The sequence below is a fragment of the Bufo gargarizans genome, chromosome 6 (genome assembly GCF_014858855.1).
Source record: "Bufo gargarizans isolate SCDJY-AF-19 chromosome 6, ASM1485885v1, whole genome shotgun sequence".
NCBI classification, from domain to species: Eukaryota; Metazoa; Chordata; class Amphibia; order Anura; family Bufonidae; genus Bufo; species Bufo gargarizans.
Window position 1 is genome coordinate 273593634 of NC_058085.1, and position 26917 is coordinate 273620550.

The 26917-nt window shown below is 42.9% G+C and overlaps 1 protein-coding gene across 1 annotated transcript in view; it reads left to right on the plus strand.

Moving 5' to 3' along the window:
- ALOX5 (arachidonate 5-lipoxygenase) overlaps positions 1-26917 on the plus strand; it is a 129827-nt gene that overhangs the window by 84310 nt on the left and 18600 nt on the right. The window contains exons 7-10 of the mRNA XM_044296351.1: positions 7134-7280; positions 10783-10986; positions 23996-24082; positions 25550-25728. Of these exons, the coding sequence (XP_044152286.1) occupies positions 7134-7280; positions 10783-10986; positions 23996-24082; positions 25550-25728 (617 nt within the window). The remainder of the gene's footprint in view (positions 1-7133; positions 7281-10782; positions 10987-23995; positions 24083-25549; positions 25729-26917) is intronic.

The following is a 26917-nucleotide window of genomic DNA, read 5'->3' on the forward strand; positions in this document are numbered from 1 at the left end:
TAGCTGCAGAGCAGGAAGTGATTAAAAGACAAAACATGCAATGCGACAGCTCACTATAGAGTACAAAATTGCATAATAATTACAAGTGCTACATTATAAGTGAGAGATACTTTGCAAATCGTTTTGTACAAAATTATTTGAGCCCATCTGCCGCACGTCAAGGCGATCTCTGTTAGACGGGTTCCTAACACTAAATTCTACCTGTTAAGTGCCATGACGGCTACCATACACTTCAGGGAGTGTAGGTTCCACATGCATGCTGGGTCTGCTTCAATAACTGTCATTTTAGGTGCCAAAATCGCCTCCACTGTATCCAATGAGTGCAGGTATCAACATGCATGCAGGCCCACTCCACAACACCCCCGGCGCCAAATGGCCACCAAAGACTGCAGTGAGAGTCCACAAACTATCTCACTCCTGGTGCCAAATGGCTTCAGTGAGTGAGGGGGAGCAGGCCGGACTATATACTCACACTAATTAAAATCAGCCTATAGGGCAGACAACTTGGTCAGGAGTGCATGACTGAGGAGGCAGCCACACCTCCAGTACAAACTGCAAAGATAGACAAAAAAGGGGGTCAGTCAGCACATCCCGTGGTTTGGTATGTGCTGACTGACCCCCTTTTTTGTCTTTCAGAGCAGGAAGTGATGTCAGAGAAGGGGACAGTGTTTTAGCAGCTTATAGCACAAGGCCAGTAACACACAGCAATGGTTGTTATTTCATGTCATCTTAAAGGAGTTTTCTGGTTTTCATCAGCATCCTTTAAAATAACCATTTATAAATGTAGCTATGATATTGTAATGTATTTCTTATACTTTCGGTTCTTGGCTGTGGTCACATGACCATGTCCATGCAGTTCTTTCTTAATTCCTGTGACGTTATGTCCATGGGCAGAGCAGTGATAGGGGAGTGTCTATGTAACTATCTGGGTGGGAGGAGCTATAAACTATCTGGGTGTTGTTAGGGGCGGTGATAGGGGAGTGTCCACGTAACTCGATGTTGCGAGGGGCTATAAACTAGCTGGGCATTGTTAGGGGCGGTTTTAGGGGAGTGTCTGTGTATCTAGCTGGTAGGAGGAGCTATAAACTAGCTGGGAGTTGTTAGGGTCGGTGATGGGGGAGTGTCCATGTAACTAGCTGGGTGGGAGGAGCTATAAACTAGCTGGGTGTTAGGGTCGGTGATAGGGGAGTGTCCATGTAACTAGCTGGGTGGGAGGAGCTATAAACTAGCTGGGTGTTAGGTTCGGTGATAGGGGAGTGTCCATGTAACTAGCTGGGCAAGAGGAGCTATAAACTAGCTGGGCGTTGTTAGGGGCAGTGATAGGGGAGTGTCTGTGTATCTAGCTGGTGGGAGGGGCTATAAACTAGCTGGGTGTTGTTAGGGGCAGTGATAAGGGAGTGTATGTATCTAGCTGGTGAGAGGAGCTGTAAAGTACCTAAGCTTTGTTAGGGGTGGGGATGGAGCTTTGGCAGAGAGAGCAGAAGTGCATCATGGGTTTGCTTGGATACAGCAACAGGAAGTGTATTGTATAGGATGAAAACCAACCAGAGTGATTTGTTTACATGGTGAAAACGGATCAGGAGAGTTCAAACTAAAGAATAAAAGTATGGGGAAGGTGTACATGAGGTACACAGCTACATGTAAAAAAACACAGTAATCCCAGAAAACCCCTTTAACCACTTCAGCCCCGCTAGGTGAAACCCCCTTCATGACCAGAGCACTTTTTACACTTCTGCACTACACTCCTTTCACCGTTTATCGCTCGGTCATGCAACTTACCACCCAAATGAATTTTACCTCCTTTTCTTCTCACCAATGGAGCTTTCATTTGGTGGTATTTTATTGCTGCTGACATTTTTACTTTTTTTGTTATTAATCAAAATGTAACGATTTTTTTGCAAAAAAATGACATTTTTCACTTTCAGCTGTAAAATTTTGCAAAAAAAACGACATCCATATATAAATTTTTCGCCAAATTTATTGTTCTACATGTCTTTGATAAAAAAAAAATGTTTGGGCACAAAAAAAATGGTTTGGGTAAAAGTTATAGCATTTACAAACTATGGTACAAAAATGTGAATTTCCGCTTTTTGAAACAGCTCTGACTTTCTGAGCACCTGTCATGATTCCTGAGGTTCTACAATGCCCAAACAGTAGAAAAACCCCACAAATGACCCCATTTCGGAAAGTAGACACCCTAAGGTATTCGCTGATGGGCATAGTGAGTTCATAGAACTTTTTATTTTTTGTCACAAGTTAGCGGAAAATGATGATGATTTTTATTTTTTTTATTTTTCTTACAAAGTCTCATATTCCACTAACTTGCGACAAAAAATTAAAAATTCTAGGAACTCGCCATGCCCCTCACGGAATACCTTGGGGTGTCTTCTTTCCAAAATGGGGTCACTTGTGGCGTAGTTATACTGCCCTGGCAATTTAGGGGCCCAAATGTGTGAGAAGAACTTTGCAATCAAAATGTGTAAAAAATGACCGGTGAAATCCAAAAGGTGCACTTTGGAATATGTGCCCCTTTGCCCACCTTGGCAGCAAAAAAGTGTGACACATCTGGTATCGCCGTACTCAGGAGAAGTTGGGGAATGTGTTTTGGGGTGTCATTTTACATATACCCATGCTGGGTGAGAAAAATATCTTGGTCAAATGCCAACTTTGTATAAAAAAATGGGAAAAGTTGTCTTTTGCCAAGATATTTCTCTCATCCAGCATGGGTATATGTAAAATGACACCCCAAAACACATTCCCCAACTTCTCCTGAGTACGGCGATACCAGATGTGTGACACTTTTTTGCTGCCAAGGTGGGCAAAGGGGCACATATTCCAAAGTGCACCTTTCAGATTTTGCAGGCCATTTTTTACACATTTTGATTGCAAGGTACTTCTCACACATTTGGGCCCCTAAATTGCCAGGGCAGTATAACTACGCCACAAGTGACCCCATTTTGGAAAGAAGACACCCCAAGGTATTCCGTGAGGGGCATGGCGAGTTCCTAGAATTTTTTATTTTTTGTCACAAGTTAGCGGAAAATGATGATTTTTTTTTTCTTTCTCTTTTTTCCTTACAAAGTCTCATATTCCACTAACTTGCGACAAAAAATAAAAAATTCTAGGAACTCGCCATGCCCCTCACGGAATACCTTGGGGTGTCTTCTTTCCAAAATGGGGTCACTTGTGGCGTAGTTATACTGCCCTGGCAATTTAGGGGCCCATATGTGTGAGAAGAACTTTGCAATCAAAATCTGTGTAAAATGGCCTGCAAAATCTGAAAGGTGCACTTTGGAATATGTGCCCCTTTGCCCACCTTGGCAGCAAAAAAGTGTCACACATCTGGTATCGCCGTACTCAGGAGAAGTTGGGGAATGTGTTTTGGGGTGTCATTTTACATATACCCATGCTGGGTGAGAGAAATATCTTGGCAAAAGACAACTTTTCCTATTTTTTTTATACAAAGTTGGCATTTGACCAAGATATTTTTCTCACCCAGCATGGGTATATGTAAGATGACACCCCAAAACACATTCCCCAACTTCTCCTGAGTACGGCGATACCAGATGTGTGACACTTTTTTGCTGCCAAGGTGGGCAAAGGGGCACATATTCCAAAGTGCACCTTTCAGATTTTGCAGGCCATTTTACACAGATTTTGATTGCAAAGTTCTTCTCACACATATGGGCCCCTAAATTGCCAGGGCAGTATAACTACGCCACAAGTGACCCCATTTTGGAAAGAAGACACCCCAAGGTATTCCGTGAGGGGCATGGCGAGTTCCTAGAATTTTTTATTTTTTGTCGCAAGTTAGTGGAATATGAGACTTTGTAAGGAAAAAAGAAAAAAAAAGAAAAATCATCATTTTCCGCTAACTTGTGACAAAAAATAAAAAATTCGAGGAACTCGCCGTGCCCCTCACGGAATACCTTGGGGTGTCTTCTTTCCAAAATGGGGTCACTTGTGGCGTAGTTATACTGCCCTGGCAATTTAGGGGCCCAAATGTGTAAGAAGTACCTTGCAATCAAAATCTGTAAAAAATGGCCTGTGAAATCCGAAAGGTGCACTTTGGAATATGCGCCCCTTTGCCCACCTTGGCAGCAAAAAAGTGTCACACATCTGGTATCGCCGTACTCAGGAGAAGTTGGGGAATGTGTTTTGGGGTGTCATTTTACATATACCCATGCTGGGTGAGAGAAATATCTTGGCAAAAGACAACTTTTCCTATTTTTTTTATACAAAGTTGGCATTTGACCAAGATATTTTTCTCACCCAGCATGGGTATATGTAAGATGACACCCCAAAACACATTCCCCAACTTCTCCTGAGTACGGCGATACCAGATGTGTCACACTTTTTTGCAGCCTAGATGCGCAAAGGGGCCCAAATTCCTTTTAGGAGGGCATTTTTAGACATTTGGATCCCAGACTTCTTCTCACACTTTCGGGCCCCTAAAAAGCCTGGGCAGTATAAATACCCCACATGTGACCCCACTTTGGAAAGAAGACACCCCAAGGTATTCAATGAGGGGCCTGGCGAGTTCCTAGAAATTTTTTATTTTTTGCATAAGTTAGCGGAAATTGATTTTTTTTGTTTTTTTCTCACAAAGTCTCACTTTCCGCTAACTTAGGACAAAAATTTCAATCTTTCATGGACTCAATATGCCCCTCAGCAAATACCTTGGGGTGTCTTCTTTCCAAAATGGGGTCACATGTGGGGTATTTATACTGCCCTGGCTTTTTAGGGGCCCTAAAGCGTGAGAAGAAGTCTGGAATATAAATGTCTAAAAATGTTTACGCATTTGGATTCCGTGAGGGGTATGGTGCGTTCATGGGAGATTTTATTTTTTGACACAAGTTAGTGGAATATGAGACTTAGTAAGAAAAAACAAAAACAAAAAAAAAATTTCCGCTAACTTGTGCCAAAAAAAATGTCTGAATTTAGCCTTACAGGGGGGGGGGGGGTGATCAATGACAGGGGGGGTGATCAATGACAGGGGGGGTGATCAATGACAGGGGGGTGATCACCCATATAGACTCCCGGATCACCCCCCTGTCATTGATCACCCCCCTGGTAAGGCTCCATTCAGACGTCCGTATAATTTTTACGGATCCATGGATCGGATCCGCAAAACACATGCGGACGTCTGAATGGAGCCTTACAGGGGGGTTATCAATGACAGGGGGTGATCAGGGTGATCACCCCCCTGTCACTGATCACACCCCCTGTAAGGCTCCATTCAGACATCCGCATGATTTTTTACGGATCCATGGATACATGGATCGGATCCACAAAAAACATGCGGACGTCTGAATGGAGCCTTACAGGGGGGTTATCAATGACAGGGGGTGATCAGGGTGATCACCCCCCTGTCACTGATCACACCCCCTGTAAGGCTCCATTCAGACATCCGCATGATTTTTTACGGATCCATGGATACATGGATCGGATCCACAAAAAACATGCGGACGTCTGAATGGAGCCTTACAGGGGGGTTATCAATGACAGGGGGTGATCAGGGTGATCAGGGTGATCACCCCCCTGTCACTGATCACCCCCCCTGTAAGGCTCCATTCAGACATCCGCATGATTTTTTACGGATCCATGGATACATGGATCGGATCCACAAAAAACATGCGGACGTCTGAATGGAGCCTTACAGGGGGGTTATCAATGACAGGGGGTGATCAGGGTGATCAGGGTGATCACCCCCCTGTCACTGATCACCCCCCCCTGTAAGGCTCCATTCAGACATCCGCATGATTTTTTACGGATCCATGGATACATGGATCGGATCCACAAAAAACATGCGGACGTCTGAATGGAGCCTTACAGGGGGGTTATCAATGACAGGGGGTGATCAGGGTGATCACCCCCCTGTCACTGATCACACCCCCTGTAAGGCTCCATTCAGACATCCGCATGATTTTTTACGGATCCATGGATACATGGATCGGATCCACAAAAAACATGCGGACGTCTGAATGGAGCCTTACAGGGGGGTGATCAATGACAGGGGGGTGATCAGGGAGTGTATATGGGTGATCACCCGCCTGTCATTGATCACCCCCTGTAAGGCTCCATTCAGACGTCCGCATGTGTTTTGTGGATCCGATCCATGTATCCATGGATCCGTAAAAATCATGCGGACGTCTGAATGGAGCCTTACAGGGGGGTGATCAATGACAGGGGGTGATCAGGGAGTGTATATGGGTGATCACCCCCCTGTAAGGCTCCATTCAGACGTCCGCATGTGTTTTTGCGGATCCGATCCATGTATCCATGGATCCGTAAAAATCATGCGGACGTCTGAATGGAGCCTTACAGGGGGGTGATCAATGACAGGGGGGTGATCAATGACAGGGGGTGATCAGGGAGTGTATATGGGTGATCACCCGCCTGTCATTGATCACCCCCCTGTAAGGCTCCATTTAGACGTCCGTATGCGTTTTGCGGATCCGATCCATGTATCCGTGGATCCGTAAAAATCATACGGACGTCTGAACGGAGCCTGACAGGGGGGTGATCAATGACAGGGCGGTGATCAATGACAGGGGGGTGATCAGGGAGTTTATATGGGGTGATCATGGGTGATCAGGGGTTTATAAGGGGTTAATAAGTGACGGGGGGGGGGGGGGTGTAGTGTAGTGTAGTGTTTGGTGCGACTGTACTGACCTACCCGAGTCCTCTGGTGGTCGATCCTAACAAAAGGGACCACCAGAGGACCAGGTAGGAGGTATATTAGACGCTGTTATGAAAACAGCGTCTAATATACCTGTTAGGGGTTAAAAAATTCGGATCTCCAGCCTGCCAGCGAACGATCGCCGCTGGCATGCTGGAGATCCACTCGCTTACCTTCCGTTCCTGTGAGCGCGCGCGCCTGTGTGCGCGCGCTCACAGGAAATCTCGCGTCTCGCGAGATGACGCGTATATGCGTCCAGGAGGAGAAAAGCAACCACCTTCCGGACGCATCGGCGCGTTAGGCGGTCCGGAGGTGGTTAAGGACCAATTGTGTACAAAGAACCTTAGTGATCCAATTAGCTAATTCTGAAAATTTGACTTGAAGAGAAAAATATGATGGTATGGAAAATGCTATATGTAACAAAATATGTGCCTTATCTCACTTTTTACAGCATGATAACATCTTTATCGTTGATTTTCATCTACTTGACGGCATCTCTGCAAACAAAACAGATCCATGCACCATTCAGTACCTTGCCGCACCCCTCTGCTTATTATACAATAATCTTGAGAACAAAATTGTACCAATTGCTATACAGGTACTGTCAAACTCTGGTTTACGCTAGAGATAAGTGGATCAATTATTAACTAATAAGATTCATTATAAATTTTCCAAAAGATTTGGGTTCTAGGAATTCCAAAAGTTTTGTGATTCATTCTGGAAAAATTGCTCAATATGGCAGGTCAGAAGACAGAGAAGAAGGCATGTGCCACCATTTTTAAAGGGAGTCTTTCACCTAATCTGAGCGTTTTAGACCGTTCAGATCAGGTTATAGACTCTTTGACCCTCATTACAATGGTACCTTTCTTTTCTGTGTCCCTCGTCCAGATCATGAAAAAAACACTTTTTAAACGTATGCAAATGAGCTTCTGAAGGTGCCCAGGGGGCGGTGTTACTGGGCGATGTGCCCAGAAAAACACACTTCTTTCAGTCCTCTGGCCCGCCCTTCTGTCCTATTACCTCCTCCGCCTCGAGCCGGCGAAAGTCACGAGCGGCACCAGAGGACGGCGGGCCAGTTCCCAGCCTGACTTCTTCTCTTGTCGCTCGTGACATCCGCCGGCTGGAGGCAGAGGAGGAGGTAATATTAGGACAGAAGGGCAGGCCAGAGGGCTGAAAGAGGTGTGTTTTTCTGGGCACATCGCCCAGTAACGCCGCCCCTGGGCACCTTCAGAAGGTAATTTGCATAAGTTTAAAAAGTGTTATTTTCATTATCTGGGCGAGGGACACATAAGAGAAAGGTATGATCGTAATGAGGGTTAAAGAGTCTATAACCTGATCTGAGCGGTCTAAAACGCTCAGATTAGGTGAAAGACTCCCTTTAAAGTGCCGTTTCATATTAAAAAAATATCTGATAGAGCATTTATTAAACAGGTTGTTTGTTACCACCTGCTTACCATACTTTTACCTGCAGCAGTGCAGCCATATATATTGCTGTCACTTTTGACATTACTAACTCCGGTCTTGGTGTTAAAGAGCTTGAAAGGGGTTGGATACAGTCCTAGGAGACCCTAGAGCAGTGATAGCTAACCTCTGGCACTCCGGTGGTGGTGAAACTACAACTCCCAGCATGCTCCATTCATTTCTATGGAATTCTGAGAACAGCCAAGCAAGTGTGCATCTTAGGAGTTGTAGTTTTACAGCTGAAGTACAATTGCTTTTCAGAGCACTTGGGGCACTTTCGATTCGGATTGAATTAATTCAGACCCAAATCGAACCAGAACACCAATTCATGAGAATCAGACCTGAATCGAAATTTCAAGAAATTCCCTCATCTCTAGTTTACATTATATAAAAATATTAGGCATGGCTGGCCCTCTCTATCTGATGTTGCATGGATCAAACCAATAGCTGTATATTATATATAAAATATATATTAAACGAAAGGTATCACATAAAATACAAACAACATTTCACATACGCAATACTTTGATATTCTCCAATTAGATGACATAAACAAAATGGAATATCCTCTTACTCCTAGGTAAACAAATGTATTAATCGTCCCTTTTCGATGGTTTAGTTTTTCATATAGAATACAACAGACGAATATATAGAACTTGGATCTTCATATACAATATGGTGGATAAACGTCTACAATGTTAGTAAGCGTCTCCAGTGTTAATAAGCAGACAAATACATAGAGCTCTAATTGGCCAATATGCTCCCAATGGTCCTTATTGCGGCATAATCAGCTTGTTAGGGCAAATATTCCATGCTATATTGTAATCACATAGATATTTATTAGCGTTACTTTACCACTTGTAGGATTGGTGCTGCGGCAACTCAGTTTCCCCTCTGTCTCTGCTGGTCGGATTCAGATGACGTCCCACGTGATCGGGAAGCAGAATCTGTGCTTGTCTACCGGGTCCTAGAGCGAGTTGTATAGCAGATTGTCGCAGATCGATTGTCCTCCAAAATTCTAGTGTAGCAATGCTGGATATGCCTAATCATAAATAGCAATATATAATGTGATGATGATTTTCCAATACTGCAAACAAACCAAAAGCGTTTCGGAGACTAATATTCTCCTTCTTCTCACCACTGAAGAAGGAGAATATTAGTCTCCGAAACGTGTTTGGTTTGTTTGCAGTATTGGAAAATCATCATCGCATTATATGAATTTTTGTGGACAATTGATCTGCGACAATCTGCTATACAACTCGCTCTAGGACCCGGTAGACAAGCACAGATTCTGCTTCCCGATCACGTAGGACGTCATCTGAATCCGACCGGCAGAGACAGAGGGGAAACTGAGTTGCCGCAGCACCAATCCTACAAGTGGTAAAGTAACGCTAATAAATATCTATGTGATTACAATACAGCATGGAATATTTGCCCTAACAAGCTGATTATGCCGCAATAAGGACCATTGGGAGCATATTGGCCAATTAGAGCTCTATGTATTTGTCTGCTTATTAACACTGGAGACGCTTACTAACATTGTAGACATTTATCCACCATATTGTATATGAAGCTCCAAGTTCTATATATTCGTCTGTTGTATTCTATATGAAAAACTAAACCGTAGAAAAGGGACGATGAATACATTTGTTTACCTAGGAGTAAGAGGATATTCCATTTAGATTTTTTGTCATCTAATTGGAGAATATCAAAGTATTGCGTATGTGAATTGTTGCATGTATTTTATGTGATACCTTTCGTTTAATAAATATTTTATATATAATATACAGCTATTGGTTTGATCCATGCAACATCAGATAGAGAGGGCCAGCCATGACTAATATTATTTATATTTTCTTAATATTTGACTTTGGGTGAGTCGATTGGTGTCTGCACCCTTTCCTGCTGGAGTGCAATTAGCAACGTTTTCGTCCTCTCAATGGGACCTTTATCAAGTTTACATTATAGATTTTTCTAGAGTACATTTTCAACAGTTTCCAATAAACAGTGTAATGTGTTGCCATTGATATTTCTTGGTCATCAATTCTTATCAAGATATGAGGTCAAGATCAGTTTAAATGTGACATTTTGAAGACATTTACTATGTCATTAGTATTGGGGGAAAGAATAGCTCGGGGGGATTGCAGCACTAGGTCTATATGTTATACTGTGACCAAGCCAATCCAAGATTGTATGGTCTCACATTTTTCACTTTGGCTTGCGCTGGGTATTTCATTTACTTTCATATACCAAAACAGTCAACCCCTTTAATTCTGATAATGTTGACCACAAAGCACGACTGATATAGGGACATTTGGGGTCATTTATCAAACTGGTGTAAAGTAGAACTGGCTTAGTTTCCCATAGCAACCAATCAGATTCCACCTTTAATTTTCCAAAGGAGTTGTCAAAAATAAAAGGTGGAATCTGATTGGTTGCTATGGGAAACTAAGCCAGTTCTTCTTTACACCAGTTTGATAAATTACTCCAATTATATTTTGGGTTCTAGTAGGTGTAAGGACACTTACAGTATATTCTCGGGACAGCTCTGCAGAATATGTTGGAACACTCTTTAATGCAAATTTTTTTATTGTTAATGAATATTGTTATAAGACATTTTATTGCTTTATACTGTATAGCTGAACCAGATACCTGGACCAGAAAATCCTATATTTCTGCCATCTGATGCCAAGTATGACTGGCTGTTAGCTAAGATATGGGTGAGATCATCTGACTTCCACATTCACCAGACAGTTTCCCATCTTCTGAGGGCCCATCTTGTTACAGAAGTTTTTGCTATCGCCATGTATCGTCAACTACCTGCGGTTCATCCTATTTTTAAGGTAACTTTTATTATACTATTTGTTACTATATTATTGCAGATTAAGAAGGTTGTCTCATATCAGACAACCGCTTTAATCTGAGAGCTGACTCCCAAGACCCCTGGCAGTCCTTTAGGTGCTTTTTTTGCAAGCTGCAGGTGGGCTTGATGTGTCTTTTACTGAGGAGAGGTTTCTTTCTGGACAGTCTACCATAAACGCCAGATTGGAGGAGTGCTGCGGTCATGGTTGACCTTCTGAAAGTTTCTCCCTCCTGCACACTGGATCTTTTGCGCTCAGCCAGAGTGACCATTAAGTTCTTGGTCACATCTCCTTCCAAGGCCCTTTTCCCTGAATCAGTTTGGTGGGGGCCGCCAACTCTAGAAAGAGTCCCGGTTGTTCCAAACTTCTTCCACTTAAGAATTATGGAGGCCATTGTGCTCTTGGGAACTTTCAGTACAGCAGAATTTTTTTGTACCCTTTTTCCAGATCTGTACCTCCACATGGTCATGTCTCTGAGCTCTACAGGCAGTTCTGTTCTTCCTCATTGCCCTTATATAGACTGGGGTATGTCTTTAAAAATCATGTCCAACAAACTGAATTTACCACTGTTGGACTCGAATCAAGGTGTAGAAACATCTCTAAGATGATAAAGGGAAATGGGAGGCCCCCAGTGTTAAATGTCAAGTATCATAGCAAAGGGTCTGAATACTTATGCCAATGTAACATTTTAGTTTTTCCTTTTTAACACATTTGCAAACATTTCTAAAATTCTGTTTTCACTTTCGCATTATAGGGTATTGAGTGCAGATTTAAGTGGCAAACTTGATTTTTATTTATTTTCGACAAAGGCTGCAACTAAACAAAATGTAAAAAAGTGAAAGGGTCTGAAGACCTTCTAGATGCATTGTAGTCTGGATTTTATTTTTCATGGACGCTGGACTTTCTTCTATATGGCAGAATATTAAATGGGTTGTGTCATCTTAGATATTGGTGGCATATCACTACCTGCACTTATCCTAGCAATATGCCACCAATGTCTGACATGAAACTATCCCTTTAAGCCTGTCAACATAACACCTAACAGATATACTAAGATGGCAGTACGGGGGGGTCAAGTGATGATGGAATGACAGAGGGAGCCCTTTCTTTTGGATAAGCACTTAGATGCTACTGTTGTTATTGACTGTGACATCTAATTTGTTAAACTGCCAGAATCTGAGATATTTCTAATCCTGTCAGTTGCGACAGAAGAACGGTTATGTATATCAGATGCATTCCTGCTACTGATTTCATGCATAGGTTCCCCAAGATCATTGCAATTAAGTCTTCGCTTGGGATGGATGTATACTTCATGTAGTGCAAAGGGGTTAATGTCAGGGATTTCCTTTAATTAGTGTTACTTGAAAGGTCAGGCTGCCCTTATTTACTAGATTACAGAATATAGCCCTGCTTGCCAAAATCTAATGTCCAAAAATTATCGTAAGTATTTTTTTCCAGAATAAAAATTCTTTCACACCCAATTGCTAAACAAGTCTGAAGGCTATCTGTAATAAGATCAGGAAGGACATAAATTCTTTCAGACATTATTAGCGTTCTGTGCTTTTTTTCTTAAATACATTTTCATATGTATTAGTCACTGGTTTTCCTTGTACCAGTCACGAATCTACTTTGCATGTTTGGGCACAAATTCAAAAAGCATAATCTGTAGTGTTTTATTAGCCACATAGCAGCTGACTCAAATACCTAGATAACCTTAGCAAACCATTATACTGTGGTATTGATGTAACTTACTGCATTACGTAGAATGCAAAATTCTTTATTCTTTATACTTTTTATAGGAGCAATGTGTCATTGCGCGATGTGGGTGGTTGTAGCTCCATTCCCCTGAAGACGCCTCCTTGTGCGGTGAAACATGTCGGGGGAGCTGCGTCTCACAATATTTTAAAGATTGTGGCAGGGCTATTCTGAGCAATAGCACGGCGATCTGCAGACGCTGTGCGCACAAGCTCACATGATAGGGTTAGAATAGACCATTAATTTAGCAGTAATTGACACAGGATACAGCATAGCCCTAAATAAGAGCACTTATTCAAAGCAGCGATTAGCATAGCTCCTAGGTCGATCTGTTTATTAAATTAAGTGTAGTCTACATTGTCTGGTGCCAAATGACATCAGCAGATAAATGAGCTAATAATTAAATGCCAGGTGGCACGTCAAACAAATAAGTTAAGCAACCATATTAGACTATTATACACCACTCATAGAAGGATATAATAATATCCCCCACTTTTCACTGCAAACAGTGACAGTACATCACATACCTGTACCCCTATCAAATATCCCTCCATATGTATTTTTAAAGTTATCAATAGAGTCTTTTTTGTTTTTTGTTTGGTGTGTGCAAATAAGAAATAAAAGTTATGTTTTAGTAAAAGACCACAATCAGGAATTTATAGTCTTTTGACTATTGAACAATTTATTTGACCTCCTGGGTCCAGTGGGTTATTCTGAAATAAACAAACTCCACACTGAACACAGGAGGGGAGGGAAAAGGTACTAGGCCTGGAAACTAGGGAACGGAGAAAGGTCACCACCTAGTGAATCCCTAAACTGAGCCCTGACTACTAACAGTATGAACAGACCTCGAAGGTAGGAATGTTCATACGCAGGAACCTAGAGCCCTATCTGACCATAAAGGGCCCTGGAAATCGTGACAGGACAAAAGATGACCTGTTTCTTCCCAGCTGAAGGAACAGGAAACTCCCTCAGGCCTAATACCATAAGATAAGGAAATACAACAAACAAGAAATAGGAAAAGACACTTAACTCCAAAGTACGTGGACGAGCGGGAACTCAGAGGAGTACCAACACCAGCACTTCCACAAACAGAAAAGAGCATGATGGGTGAGACCAGACTAAATAGAGGAGTTGGAATGACCACTTAAGCTACACCTGAGACAAAAGGTGTGGTCATAACCAGCAACAACACAAAAACAAGTTAAACCAAAGAAGCTGTCAGATCACATCACGTGCAGCCAGTCTCTTAGATCTTCTGACCCTGTCACGGGAGAGACCGTGACACAATGTTTCTTTTATGTTGCAGAGAGCTCTACAGAGGGCAAGTGTAGACGATAAAACATGTATGGAATAGCAGTCTTACTGAATCCCCCCCCCCTTCCCCACTATATATACATGCTTGTGTTGAGTAATGAACTATATGGCTGCCAATCCCTAAGGTATTGTTGCGGCAGGCCAAGGGTCAGCCATGTGATGATCGTTGCCTCGTGTTCAGGTGAATGACGTCGACGGAGGAAAATGACAGAAGTCTGAGTATAGTTCAAAACCTTATCAGGACCCTAAAGTGAAAGTGTCCTGCACCCTTTATTTATACACAGTTCACAGGGTGTAACCCCTCAAAGCAAAACATGATTGGTTTACAGACATTTCAATAATGGCTTTTGAATCCATCTATTGATTGGTTAGTTATTTTTCAAGTTTCACTTTTACAAAAATGTGTTAACTAATGGGTTTAGAATTTTAAGCAAAAGAGGCAAAATTACAAGGAGTAGTACAAATGTTATCTTATCTTAACACACACAGTTCACTTCTATAGTTTTCTTTTAGCTTGCGCTTGTTCTTTTCAAATGTCAGCACATTATAACACGTATACAGAAAAAAATGAAAAACATTTTATGAATTTTATATCCACTTTCAGAAAAGCTGGATAATTTCCTTAACAGTATGTTATCTAACTTTACTAGATTCCTTAATCCCTTAGATTTTAATTTAATATACATAATTCAGCAGGAAAAATTAGTTACTTTAGTAATTTACTTTCTGTTACAAAAATTCTCCATTTGTGAAATATTCTCTTTACATCATTACAATGGTGTCCTCTGGTGTTTAATCTATACAGTAATGTGCATGCCCACATGAGGTGGTCATCCATACTTAGTTCCATCCTTTAACTGCCACCTGCTATATCTCCTATTAGAAGCTGTGACAGTTACACGTAGAGACCTCCAGCAGAAATTACACACTCCTTAACCCCTTAAGGACCCATGACGTACATGTACGTCCTCTCTGGCTGTGACTTAAGGACCAGAGAAGCACATGTGCGTCATGGTGATCGGGCGTGTTCAGGAGCTGAAACAACCGATCAGCGGCAGGGGTCCGGCAGTCACTGATAGCCGGAATCCTGCTGCATGCGTTGGCAGCGGTGAAATCACCGATGCCGGCATATAAAACCCTGCAGTAAGCGCTGACCACGGCACGTGCGATGTCTGTGCAGGGAGGAAGCAGCCATCGGGTCTCTGCGCTGCTGTGACGGGGACCCTATGGCATGGAAGGCAGCACAATGCCTTTCTTAGGCATCGTGGCTGCTTTCCGGGAGAGCCTGTGAGATCCAGCCCCCTGGATCTCACAGGTAGGAAGCTATAAGTGTATTACAGTGTGTACACTTACAGCCAATGCATGACAATACAGAAGTATTGTCGTGCATTGTAAAGGGGATCAGAACTCCAAAAGTCCCAGAGTGGGACAAAAAAAAAAGCGAAAAAACAATTTTACAATTTTTTTTTTTTAAAGTTTCAAGTAAAAATATATATATATCCTTTTGCCAAAATAAAGGGAAATTTTTTTGTGAAAAGTAGGGTAAAAAAGAAAAATAGACATATTGGGTATCTATAACATGACCTAACCCCTCAGGTGAACACTGTCAAAAAAATTAAAATAAAAACTGTGTTAAATAAACAATTGTTTTGTCACCTTACATCACTGAAAGTGCAACACCAAGCGATGAAAAAGGCATATACCCCCCCAAAATAGTACCGAACTAACCGTCACCTCATCCCGCAAAAAATGAGCCCCCATCTAAGACAATCGCCCAAAAAGTAAATAAACCTATGGCTCATAATATGGAGACACTAAAACATAGTTTTTTTTGTTTAATTGAATGTTGTAAATAACAAAAAATAAAAACGATGCCAAAACAGCTATTTTTTGTTAGCTTGCCTCACAATAAGTGTAATATAGAGCAACCAAAAATCATATGTACCTTAACAAAACTGACACCTTATCCCGTAGTTTCCAAAATGGGGTCACTTTTTTGGAGTTTCTACTCTAGGGGGGCATCAGGGGGGCTTAAAATGGGACATGGTGTCAAAAAACCAGTCCAGCAAAATCTGCCTTCCAAAAACCATATGGTATTCCTTTCTTTCTGCGCAATGCCACGTGCCCATACAGCAGTTTACTACAGTCTTGATCAAAAGTTTAAGACCTAAGACCACTTGAAAAATGGCAAAAAATCATATTTTACATTGTTGGATCTTAACAAGGTTCCAAGTAAAGCTTCAACATGCAACAAGAAGAAATGAGAGTGAGACAAAACATTTTTTGAGCATTCGATTAATTGAAAATAACGATTAAACTGAAACAGGCTGTTTTTCAGCTTATCAAAATTTTAGGACCACATGCCTTTAAAAGGCCAAATCTGTGCAAATAAATTTTCTGTCAGGTAGTCACACGCTGTTATGGCAAAGGCAAAAAAAAATCTCCCTTTTTGAACGTGGTCAGGTTGTTGAACTGCATAAGCAGGGTCTCTCACAGCGCGCCATTACTGCTGCGGTCGGACGCAGTAAGACAGTCATTTGGAATTTCTTAAATGATCCTGAGGGTTATGGAACTAAAAAGTCAAGTGGAAGACCCCAAAAAAATTCATCAGCACTGAGCCGGAGGATCCAATTGGCTGTCCGTCAAGACACTGGACGATCCTCGACCCTAAAGCCCTAAACTGGTGTTGACTGCAGCCCCAAATCCATCAGACGGCATCTGAGACTGAAGGGCTTCAAAAACAAAAAACGTCTTCAAAGACCTCGTCTCCTTGAACGCCACAGAACTGCTCGTTTGGACTTTGCAAGAGAACACCAAACATGGGACATTCAAAGGTGGAAGAAAGTTTTATTCTCTGATGAGAAAAAATGTAACCTTGATGGTCCTGATAGTTTCCAACGCTTCTGGCATGACAAGCAAATCCCACCTGAGATGTTTTCTACGCGCCACAGTGGAGGGGGCGCCATAATGGTCTGGGGTGCTTTTTCCTTCAGTGGAACAATGGAGCTTCAGGAAGTGCAGGGGCGTTAAACGGCCACTAGCTATGTCCAGATGTTGCAGAGAGCATCCTCATGACTGAGGGCCCTCGTCTGTGTGGTAACGACTGGGTTTTTCAACAGGACAACGCTACAGTACATAATGCCCTCAGGACAAGGGACTTCTTCCAGGATAATAACATCAGTCTTTTGGCCCATCCTGATGTTCCCCTGATCTAAATCCAATTGAGAACCTTTTGGGGATGGATGGCAAGTGAAGTTTGCAAAAATGGACAACAGTTCCAGACAGTAGATGGCCTTCGTGCGGCCGTCTTCACCACTTGGAGAAATGTTCCCACTCACCTCATGGAAACACTTGCATCAAGCATGCCGAAACAAATTTTTGAAGTGATAAACAATAACAGCGGAGCTACTTATTACTGAGTTCATGTTTGGAAGTTGGATTTCTGTTTTGGGGGGGTTTAGTTTTTTTTTGAAGGTGTGGTCCTAAACTTTTGATCAGCTGAAAAACAGCCTGTTTCCGTTTATTTGTTGTTTTCATTGAATTGAATGCTCAAAAAATGTTTTGTCTCACTCCCATTTCTTCTTCTTGTATGTTAAAGCTCTACTTGGAACCTTGTTAAGATCCAGCAATGCTAAATATGATTTTTTGCCATTTTTCAAGTGGTGCTTAAAATTATTTTGATCAGGACTGTACCACATATGGGGTGTTTCTGTAAAATACAGACTCAGGGCAATACATTTTTTCTTTTTTTTTGGCTGTTAACCCTTGCTTTGTTAGTGAAAAAAAAATTTTTTTATGGAAAATCTGCCAAAAAGTGAAATTCTGAACTTTTATCTCCATTTTCCATTAATTATTGTGTATCACCTTAACAAAGTTTGTAAAATCAGTTTTTTCGTATACCTTGAGGGGTGTAGTTTCTAAAATAAGGTCACCTTTTTGGAGTTTCTACTCTAGGGGTGCATCAGGGGGTCTTCAATGTGACAAGGCAGCTTAAAATTATCCCAGTGAAATCTGCTTTCCATAAACCATATGACGTTCCTTTCCTTCTGCGCCCTGCCATGTGCCTGTACAGCGGTTTACGGCCACATATAGGGTGTTTCTGTAAACTACAGAATCAGGGTAATAAATATTGAGTTTTGTTTCACTGTTAACCCTTGCTGTATGACTGGAAAAAAAATATTAAAATGGAAAATCTGCCAAAAAAGTGAAATTCTGAAATTTCATCTACATAATCCTTTAATTCTTGTGGAACACCTAAAGGGTTAGCAAAGTTTGTAAAATCAGTTTTGAATACCTTGAGGAGTGTAGTTTCTAAAATGGGGCCATTTATGGGTGGTTTCTATTATGCAAGCTCCACAAAGTGACTTCAGACCTGGACTGGTCCTTAAAAAGTGGGTTTGGGAAATCCTCTTTCACATGACCATTTTCTTTTTTCCATTTACGGGCCGTTTTTTTTTTTCCGTATACGGAACCATTCATTTCAATGCTTCCCCCCAAAAAACGGAATGCACTCAGTATGCATTCCGTTTCCGGATTTCAGTTTTTTTCGTTCCGTTGAAAGATAGAACATGTCCTAATATTGCCCGCAAACCACATTCCGTGGCTCTATTCAAGTCAATGGGTCCGCAAAAAAAACAAAACAGAATACATATGGAAATGCATCCGTATGTTTTCCATATCCGTTCCATTTTTGCAGAACCATCTATTGAAAATTCTATGTAATTACTGTATACTGTATATGCCATACAGAAAAACAGAACAGAAATGGAAACAAAAAACAAAACAACGGATCTGTGAAAAACGGACTGTAAAACACTGAGAAAGCGATACGGTCGTGTGAAAGAGGCCTAAGCCTTCTAATGTCTCCAAAAAATAAAATTACATTCACAAAATACTGTATTTTTCACCGTATAAGACGCACTCCCCCCCCAAAGTGGGGGGAAAATAGCAGTGCATCTTATACGGCGAATGCTGCAGATTTTGCTGAGTTTTCAATGATACACCCGCCGCGATGCCGCGCGGCGGGTGTATCAGCTGTGAGGGAGGAGGGGCTGGGGGCCGGCATCTGCTTTTATAATGACAGCGGGGCCCGTGCAGTGACTGTATTCTACTACACGGGCCCCGCTCACTGTATATATCGTATCTTTAATCGTTAATTGTAATTGTATGTAATCGCATAATGAGTGCTGTGTATTACCGGTACTTACAACTACAATCGCTCGCCGCTCAGTAGGTAGCAGAGAGGAGGGAGGAGGCAGGCCGGGAGGACGGGCGCTGGCAGTGAGAGTCATACGTCACGCGCCTGCGCCGCCCACTTTATGAATGAAGCAGGCGGCGTGGGCGCATGACGTATGACTCACGCTGCCAGCGCCCGTCCTTCTGGCCTGCCTCCTCCCTCCTCTCTGCTACCTACCGAGCAGCGAGCGCTTGTAGTTGTAAGTACCGGTAATACACAGCGCTCCTTATGCTATTACATACAATTACAATTAACTATTAAAGATACGATTATACAGTGAGCGGGGCCCGTGTAGTAGAATACAGTCACTGCACGGGCCCCACTGTCATTATAAAAGCAGATGCCGGCCCCCAGCGTGTATTGAGGGTCATTCACTACAGGGACACTTATGGAGGGCATCTGTGGATGACACATAGCATAAGATGCTATGTGTCATCCACAGATCCCCCCCATAACTGTCATACACAGATCCTCATAACAGTGCCATCCAGAGACCCCAATAAGAGCCACCCACAGATCCCCCATAAGTGTCACCCACAGATCCCCCATAAGTGTCACCCACAGATCCCCCATAAGTGTCACCCACAGATCCCTCATAACAGTGCGTCACCCACAGATCCCCCATAACAGTGCGTCACCCACAGATCCCCCATAACAGTGCGTCACCCACAGATCCCCCATAACAGTGCGTCACCCAGAGATCCCCCATAACAGTGCGTCACCCAGAGATCCCCCATAACAGTGCGTCACCCACAGATCCCCCATAACAGTGCGTCACCCACAGATCCCCCATAACAGTGCGTCACCCACAGATCCCCCATAACTGTGCGTCACCCACAGATCCCCCATAACAGTGCGTCACCCACAGATCCCCCATAACAGTGCGTCACCCACAGATCCCCCATAACAGTGCGTCACCCACAGATCCCCCATAACAGTGCGTCACCCACAGATCCCCCATAACAGTGCGTCACCCACAGATCCCCCATAACAGTGCGCCATCCACAGATCCCCCATAACAGTGCCATCCACAGACCACAATTAGTTCAAAACCCACCAAAAGCACACCTTTTGGTTCAAAATATTTTTTTTCTTATTTTCCTCCTCAAAAACCTAGGTGCGTCTTAATGGGCCGGTGCGTCTTATAGGGAGAAAAATACGGTAATACAAACATGTAGTAGACATATGGGGAATGTAAAGTAATAACTATTTTTGGAGGTATTACTATGTATTATAAAATTAGAGAAATTTAAATTCGGAAATTTGCTAATTTTTCAAAATTTGGGGTAAATTTGGAATTTTTTTAATAAATAAAAAAAAATTTTTTACTCAATTTTACCACTGTCATGAAGTACAATATGTGACGAGAAAACAGTCTCAGAATGGGCTGGATAAATAAAAGAGTTTTATAGTTATCACCACATAAAGTGACACATGTTAGATTTGAAAAAAAATGGCCTGGTCTTTAAGGTGAAATATGGCAGGGTACCTAAGGTCTGAATCTAGCAGAGCAATTTAAAAAATGATGGGGGGGGGGGGGCTCTGGACCCATGTAAGGTACAAGGCTGGTTCTAGCTTTGTTAGAAGGAGATTGTCAGTTACTACTCTATATTGTGTCTATTTTTCATATTTTACATCAGTCATGGCATAATCCCTTTAAGGACGTGGGTAATTTTGGGCTTTTTACTTTCCCCTCCACCCTACCTTCCAAGAACTTTTTGACATTTCCATACACATACCTGTGAAAGGGGTTGTTTTAGTGGCCCAAACTGTAGTTTTTATTGGCCATATTTCCTAACACACATCATAAAGCTTTTTGATCACTTTTTATTCCCTTTCTTTGGGAGGTGCAGTGAGATGACCTAAAAATGGCGATTCAGGTATTTTTTTTTATTTTTTTTATTCTGACATTCAATGTATAGGTTGAATTATTTAATATTTTGATAGTTTGGACTTTTTTTTAGAGATGCTGATGCCAAGTATGCTTATTTTTTTAATTGTTTATGTTTATATTTAAATTAGTGAAAGGAGGTGATTTACATTTTTAATACTCTCTTTTATAGTTTTTTTTTTTAAAATGTACTTTTATTTTTAGTCCCCCTAGGGTACTCAGACATGCAATCATTTAATATCTTATACCATACACTGCAATACTTTAGTATTACAGTCTATGGGGATTGCGATGTCTTTCTATGAAAGGAAGTTTTTCACCAGGAAATTAACTTTTAAACCAGGCACAACGCATTGTAGGGCTAGATCAGCTAAATGCAATGATACCTTTTACCTAATTGCTCATTTGCACATGGAATAAAAGCACTTTTTTTTCCAGAATGAAGGAACAAATCGCTAAGGCCTCTTTCATACTTGCGTTGTCCGGATCCGGCGTGTACTCCACTTGCCGGAATTACACGCCGGATCCGGAAAAACACAAGTGAGCTGAAAGCATTTGAAGACGGATCCGTCTTCAAAATGCTTTCAGTGTTACTATGGCAGCCAGGACGCTATTAAAGTCCTGGTTGCCATAGTAGTAGTGGGGAGCGGGGGAGCGGTATACTTACAGTCCGTGCGGCTCCCGGGGCGCTCCAGAATGACGTCAGAGGGCCCCATGCGCATGGATGACGTGCCATGCGATCACGTGATCCATGCGTTTGGGGCGCCCTGACGTCACTCTGGAGCGCCCCGGGAGCCCCACGGACGGTAAGTATACTGCTCCCCAGCTCCCCACTACACTTTACCATGGCTGCCAGGACTTTAGCATCCCGGCAGCCATGGTAACCATTCAGAAAAAGCTAAACGTCGAATGCGCCGAAACGACGTTGCGCCGAAAAAACGTTTAGCTTAAGGCCGGATCCGGATCAATGCCTTTCAATGGGCATTCATTCCGGATCCGGCCTTGCGGCAAGTCTTCAGGATCTTTGGCCGGAGCAAAAAGCACAGCATGCTGCGGTATTTTCTCTGGCCAAAAAACGTTCTGGTCCTGAACTGAAGACATCCTGATGCATCCTGAACGGATTCCTCTCCATTCAGAATGCATTAGGATAAAACTGATCAGGATTCTTCCGGCATAGAGCCCCGACGACGGAACTCTATGCCGGAAGAAAAGAACGCAGGTGTGAAAGATATTCATTCAGATAAGCTAGTCCTACAAGATTTAACAGGGAATTTCCTGGTGAAAATAATTTTTAAAGGGGTTGTCATATTAGGAAACGTAACCCCTTTCCACAGTATAGGGGATAAGTGTCTGATCAGTGGTTGTCCAACCCTGCCGATTACAAGAACAGGGGTTGTGTTCCCCTGTCTGAATGAGTGTCCACTGCTCCATTCAGCAATATGGGGCTGCAGGAGATAGTCCAGTACAATTGCTCGGCTACCATAGAGTTGAATGGAGCACATGGATGTCCACTGCTCTAGTCAAACGGGCCCCTCACTTTTATGATGTTGGTAGGGGATAAGTTGTTGTAATGAGAAAACCTTTTCAAACACTGCCACATGCAGGGCTTAATAGAAACATTGCAATGGCAGGCCTGGCCCTAACAAGGCCAAGGCTGCCATGAAAACTGCTTGCCACTCCAGGTGACTGCAGCATCTGAGAGGTTAAGTGATTGGGATTGGTTATCTCTGATCTCAGTCACTGTATCTGGGTTTCATAGCCAGTGTAGCTGTATTACATAGCCAGTGCCCACAGAGCATAGACATTTGTGTCAGATCTACAGGATATGCCACAAATGTCTGATAGGTGCAGGTCTGGCACCCACTCCCACCCCATGAGAACAGGGCTGTATGCCGCAGTGCCATGAAAGGTGAGCGCATGAGTGGATCTCTCCATTCACTTCTATAGGATTTCCAAAAATAGCCTAGTAACCATGCATTGCTAGTTCCATAGAAGCAAATGTCCTATAGAAATGCAGTGCACCCAGCTCTCCATTCACAGTGGTATGAGACAGGGTCATGTTCTCCAGATATGGCCGCAAACTCAGTGGCCAATGGGTATGCAAATTTGAAGGAAATACCTCTATTATCCCAAAAATTTGTGCAGCCATTGGCCACTGTAGCTGGGTGAGGTTGCAGCTACCCCAATGAACCACACCCTTAGGCCGAGTTCACACGAACGTGTGTGACCCGTGCTCGTGCTGCGGCCCGCAAACAGCGGGCCGCAATGCACGATCGCCGGCCGTAGGTCAGCCGCATCGGATCGCGGACCCATTCACTTTAATGGGTCCGCGATCCGCCCGTTCCGCTAAAAGATAGGACATGTTCTATCTTTTTGCGGAACGGAGGTACGGGACTTAACCCCACGGAAGCACTCCGTAGTGCTTCCGAGGGGTCCCGTCCCGTGCGGCCGTTCCGCTATTCCGGATTTGCGGACCCATTGAAGTGAATGGGTCCGCATCCGTGAATCGGAATGCACACGGAACTGTGGCCGTGTATTGCGACCCGCGATTTGCGGGCCGCAATACGGCCACAGATCACACACGTTCGTGTGAACTAAGCCTTATTGATATGGGATATTTTAAGGGGCATACTTTAAATGATATGACATGCATACAAGTTGATAAAGGTTTGTAGACGGGCCGCAATATGTCCTGAACTGATCTGGTTAAGCAGATCACTTTAAAATTTCAACAGGACTGATTGGTTATTATGTGCACTTTTTTAAAAATAAAAATGTATTTTATGTTGCAGCTTATAATACCACATGTAAGATTCACCATAGCAATCAACACGAAGGCACGGGAGGAACTAATATGTGAATGTGGCCTCTTCGATAAGGTTTGTGTCATATTCTGTAGCTTTGCTTTCTTGCTAATGATGTAGAAAAATAATAGTCTCAAAGATTTAAAACTTCACCAGGGCACCACTATAGATGACCACCAACATGAGGTCATAACGCCCCCGTCCTCAGTTTTGAATAAAGAAGCATTTTATTTCTATAGTAACTGAAGGACTGGCAGTGCATGCGGCCACTTACAGTATCTCAGGGAAACAACAGGATCTGCAGGTGGTCAACCTTCCAATATTCCTATTATCCATGATGACAAATATTGTTTGGTAGTCAATTTATTACTGGCTTAAAGGGGTTTTCCGGTTTTTAGATAGTGATGACCTATCCTCAGGATTGGCCATCAATATCAGATCTGTGGGGGTTCAAGTGCATGGGAGCTAAGCTGCAGTAGGCAGACACGGGCACTTCACAGTGGATGGCGCTTTCTGCTTCGGCTTCTTCCACTGAGTTGTTTCCAGTCCTGGCAGGTGCCGAACACGGCTGATCAGTGGGGGTGCTGGATGTCGGACCTCAACCAATCTGATATCGATGACTGGAAAACCCTGCTGGGATTTCCCGTAGACCATCTTGTAAACCAGAAGCTGAAAGGTCCCATTACATCTGCAGATATAGCAGGCAATTGTCGGGAAAAAAGCGTTCCTTCCCAGTAATTTCCTGCTCACTAGCAGAAGAGACTGCTGCTATTACATGCAACGATCTCCTCCTCAGTATGGGGATGAGCGATCATTTATTCCATCGCGTGTCTCCATACGGATTCATTGTTTGCCGGTAGCAGAGTACTAATTGCACGGCATGATCTGCCGCTAGCAAACTATTATTTTTGATCATCGGGTAATCGGCGGCAGTATTACACTGCCAGACCATGGCTAACAAGATTATCTGCCAGTGTAATAGGGCCTTTAGGGGCTGTTCAAATGATGGCTTTTACTTAATGAATTTGGCTTGGATTTAACGGCCATAGATCATGATTAGACAGCACGATCTGCCGCCGGCAAATCATGATCTTATAGCATGCTGAAAGATCACAATTGCCAGATGATCGCTGGTGAGTGTTTGTAGTAGCGATCATCTGGCAGAAAATCTGCCAGTGTAATACAGCCTTTTAAAATTCTTTTGTATGAATAGTAGTGCATCATACCATTGAAAACAATAGGGGGTGGATTCCCACACAGGCCACTGACCGCTATTTGGCATGGAATCCATGCAACAGTATGCTGTCAAAAGCCATGTGACAATCTCCTAAGTGACCCTCTGAAAGCATTTTCCCCACTTCAGTCCCAAATTTATACTTATCTAGTCCCTGTTCCAGAGATCATACAACTTCATCATTGTGGCTGCCTGTTCTGGTCCAAAGCAGCAGTTGTCATGAGCTGCCCCGTAACCTGTACATCTAATAAATCTCTATACATGCAAATAGATGAAATTATTTTATCCCAGTGTAAATTATGTTGCAGGCCAATGCAACCGGAGGAGGAGGACATGTGGAGTTGGTGCTGAGAGCCTTGAAAGAGTTCACATATGAGAGTCTTTGCTTTCCAGAAGCAATCAAGTTGAGGGGCATGGAGGACAAAGAGAAGATTCCCTATTATTTCTACAGAGATGATGGAATCAAAGTCTGGGAAGCAATACTAGCGTAAGAAAATCGCATCTGCATGGCTGTCCATTTGGCTTTCCATCAGCGTGTTAAAGCATGTGTATGGCGGGTCATGTACATATCCATTGGTCTGACACACTATTCAATACAAGCATAAAACCTTTTACAGAAAACCCAACTGCAATAGACTATAAGTACAATGCACATGACTCCCTGAGACTTATCTTAGGGCTCTTTCAGACGATCATGTCGAGTGTGGAAATCATGCTCTGTTGGTGAGCGTGATTCCCCATTATGGACACTTTTCTTGAGCAGGAGAGCACGGCATTATACTGATTTATAATGCTGTGTGTCTCTGCATAACCTGTATCTACTGAATTAGGCCTCTTTCACACAAGCATTTTTTTTCCCCGTTTAGGGACTGTTTTTTGCAGTCCGTATACGGAACCATTCATTTCAATGGTTACGTCAAAAAAACTGAATGAACACCGTATGCATTCCGTTCCGTATTTCCGTTTTTCCGTTCCGTTGAAAGATAGAACATGTCCTATTATTGCCCGCAAATTCAGGTCAATGGGTCCGCAAAAAAACTGAAACACATATGGAAATGCATCCGTATGTCTTCCGTATACGTTCCGTTTTTGCGGAACCATTTATTGAAAATGTTATGCCCAGCCTAATTTTTTCTATGTAATTACTGTATACTGTATATGCCATACGGAAAAATGGAACAGAAACGGAAACACAACGGAAACAAAAACGGAACAACGGATCCGTTAAAAACGGACCGCAAAACACTGAAAAAGCCATACGGTGGTGTGAAAGAGGCCAAATACTGATATATTGCTGTCAGTATGATTCTGTAGCAGTAACGTCATGCAGAGACACACAGCATTAAAAATCACTGTTCATTCACACGTCCGCAGAATGTGTCTGCATCCGTTCCGCAATTTTGCGGAACGGGTGCGGACCCATTCATTCTCTATAGGGACGGAATGGATGCGGACAGCACACAGTGTGCTGTCCGCATTCGTATTTGTGGAGCGCGTCCCCGATCTTTAGGTCTGCAACTCCGCAAAAAGATAGAGCATGACCTATTCTTGTCCGCAGCTTGCGGACAAGAACTGGCATTTCTATGGGGGTGACGGGCTGGTGTGTTGCGGACCCGCAATTTGCGGGTCCGCAACACACCACGGACGTGTGAATGCAGCCTAAGGCCTCATGCACA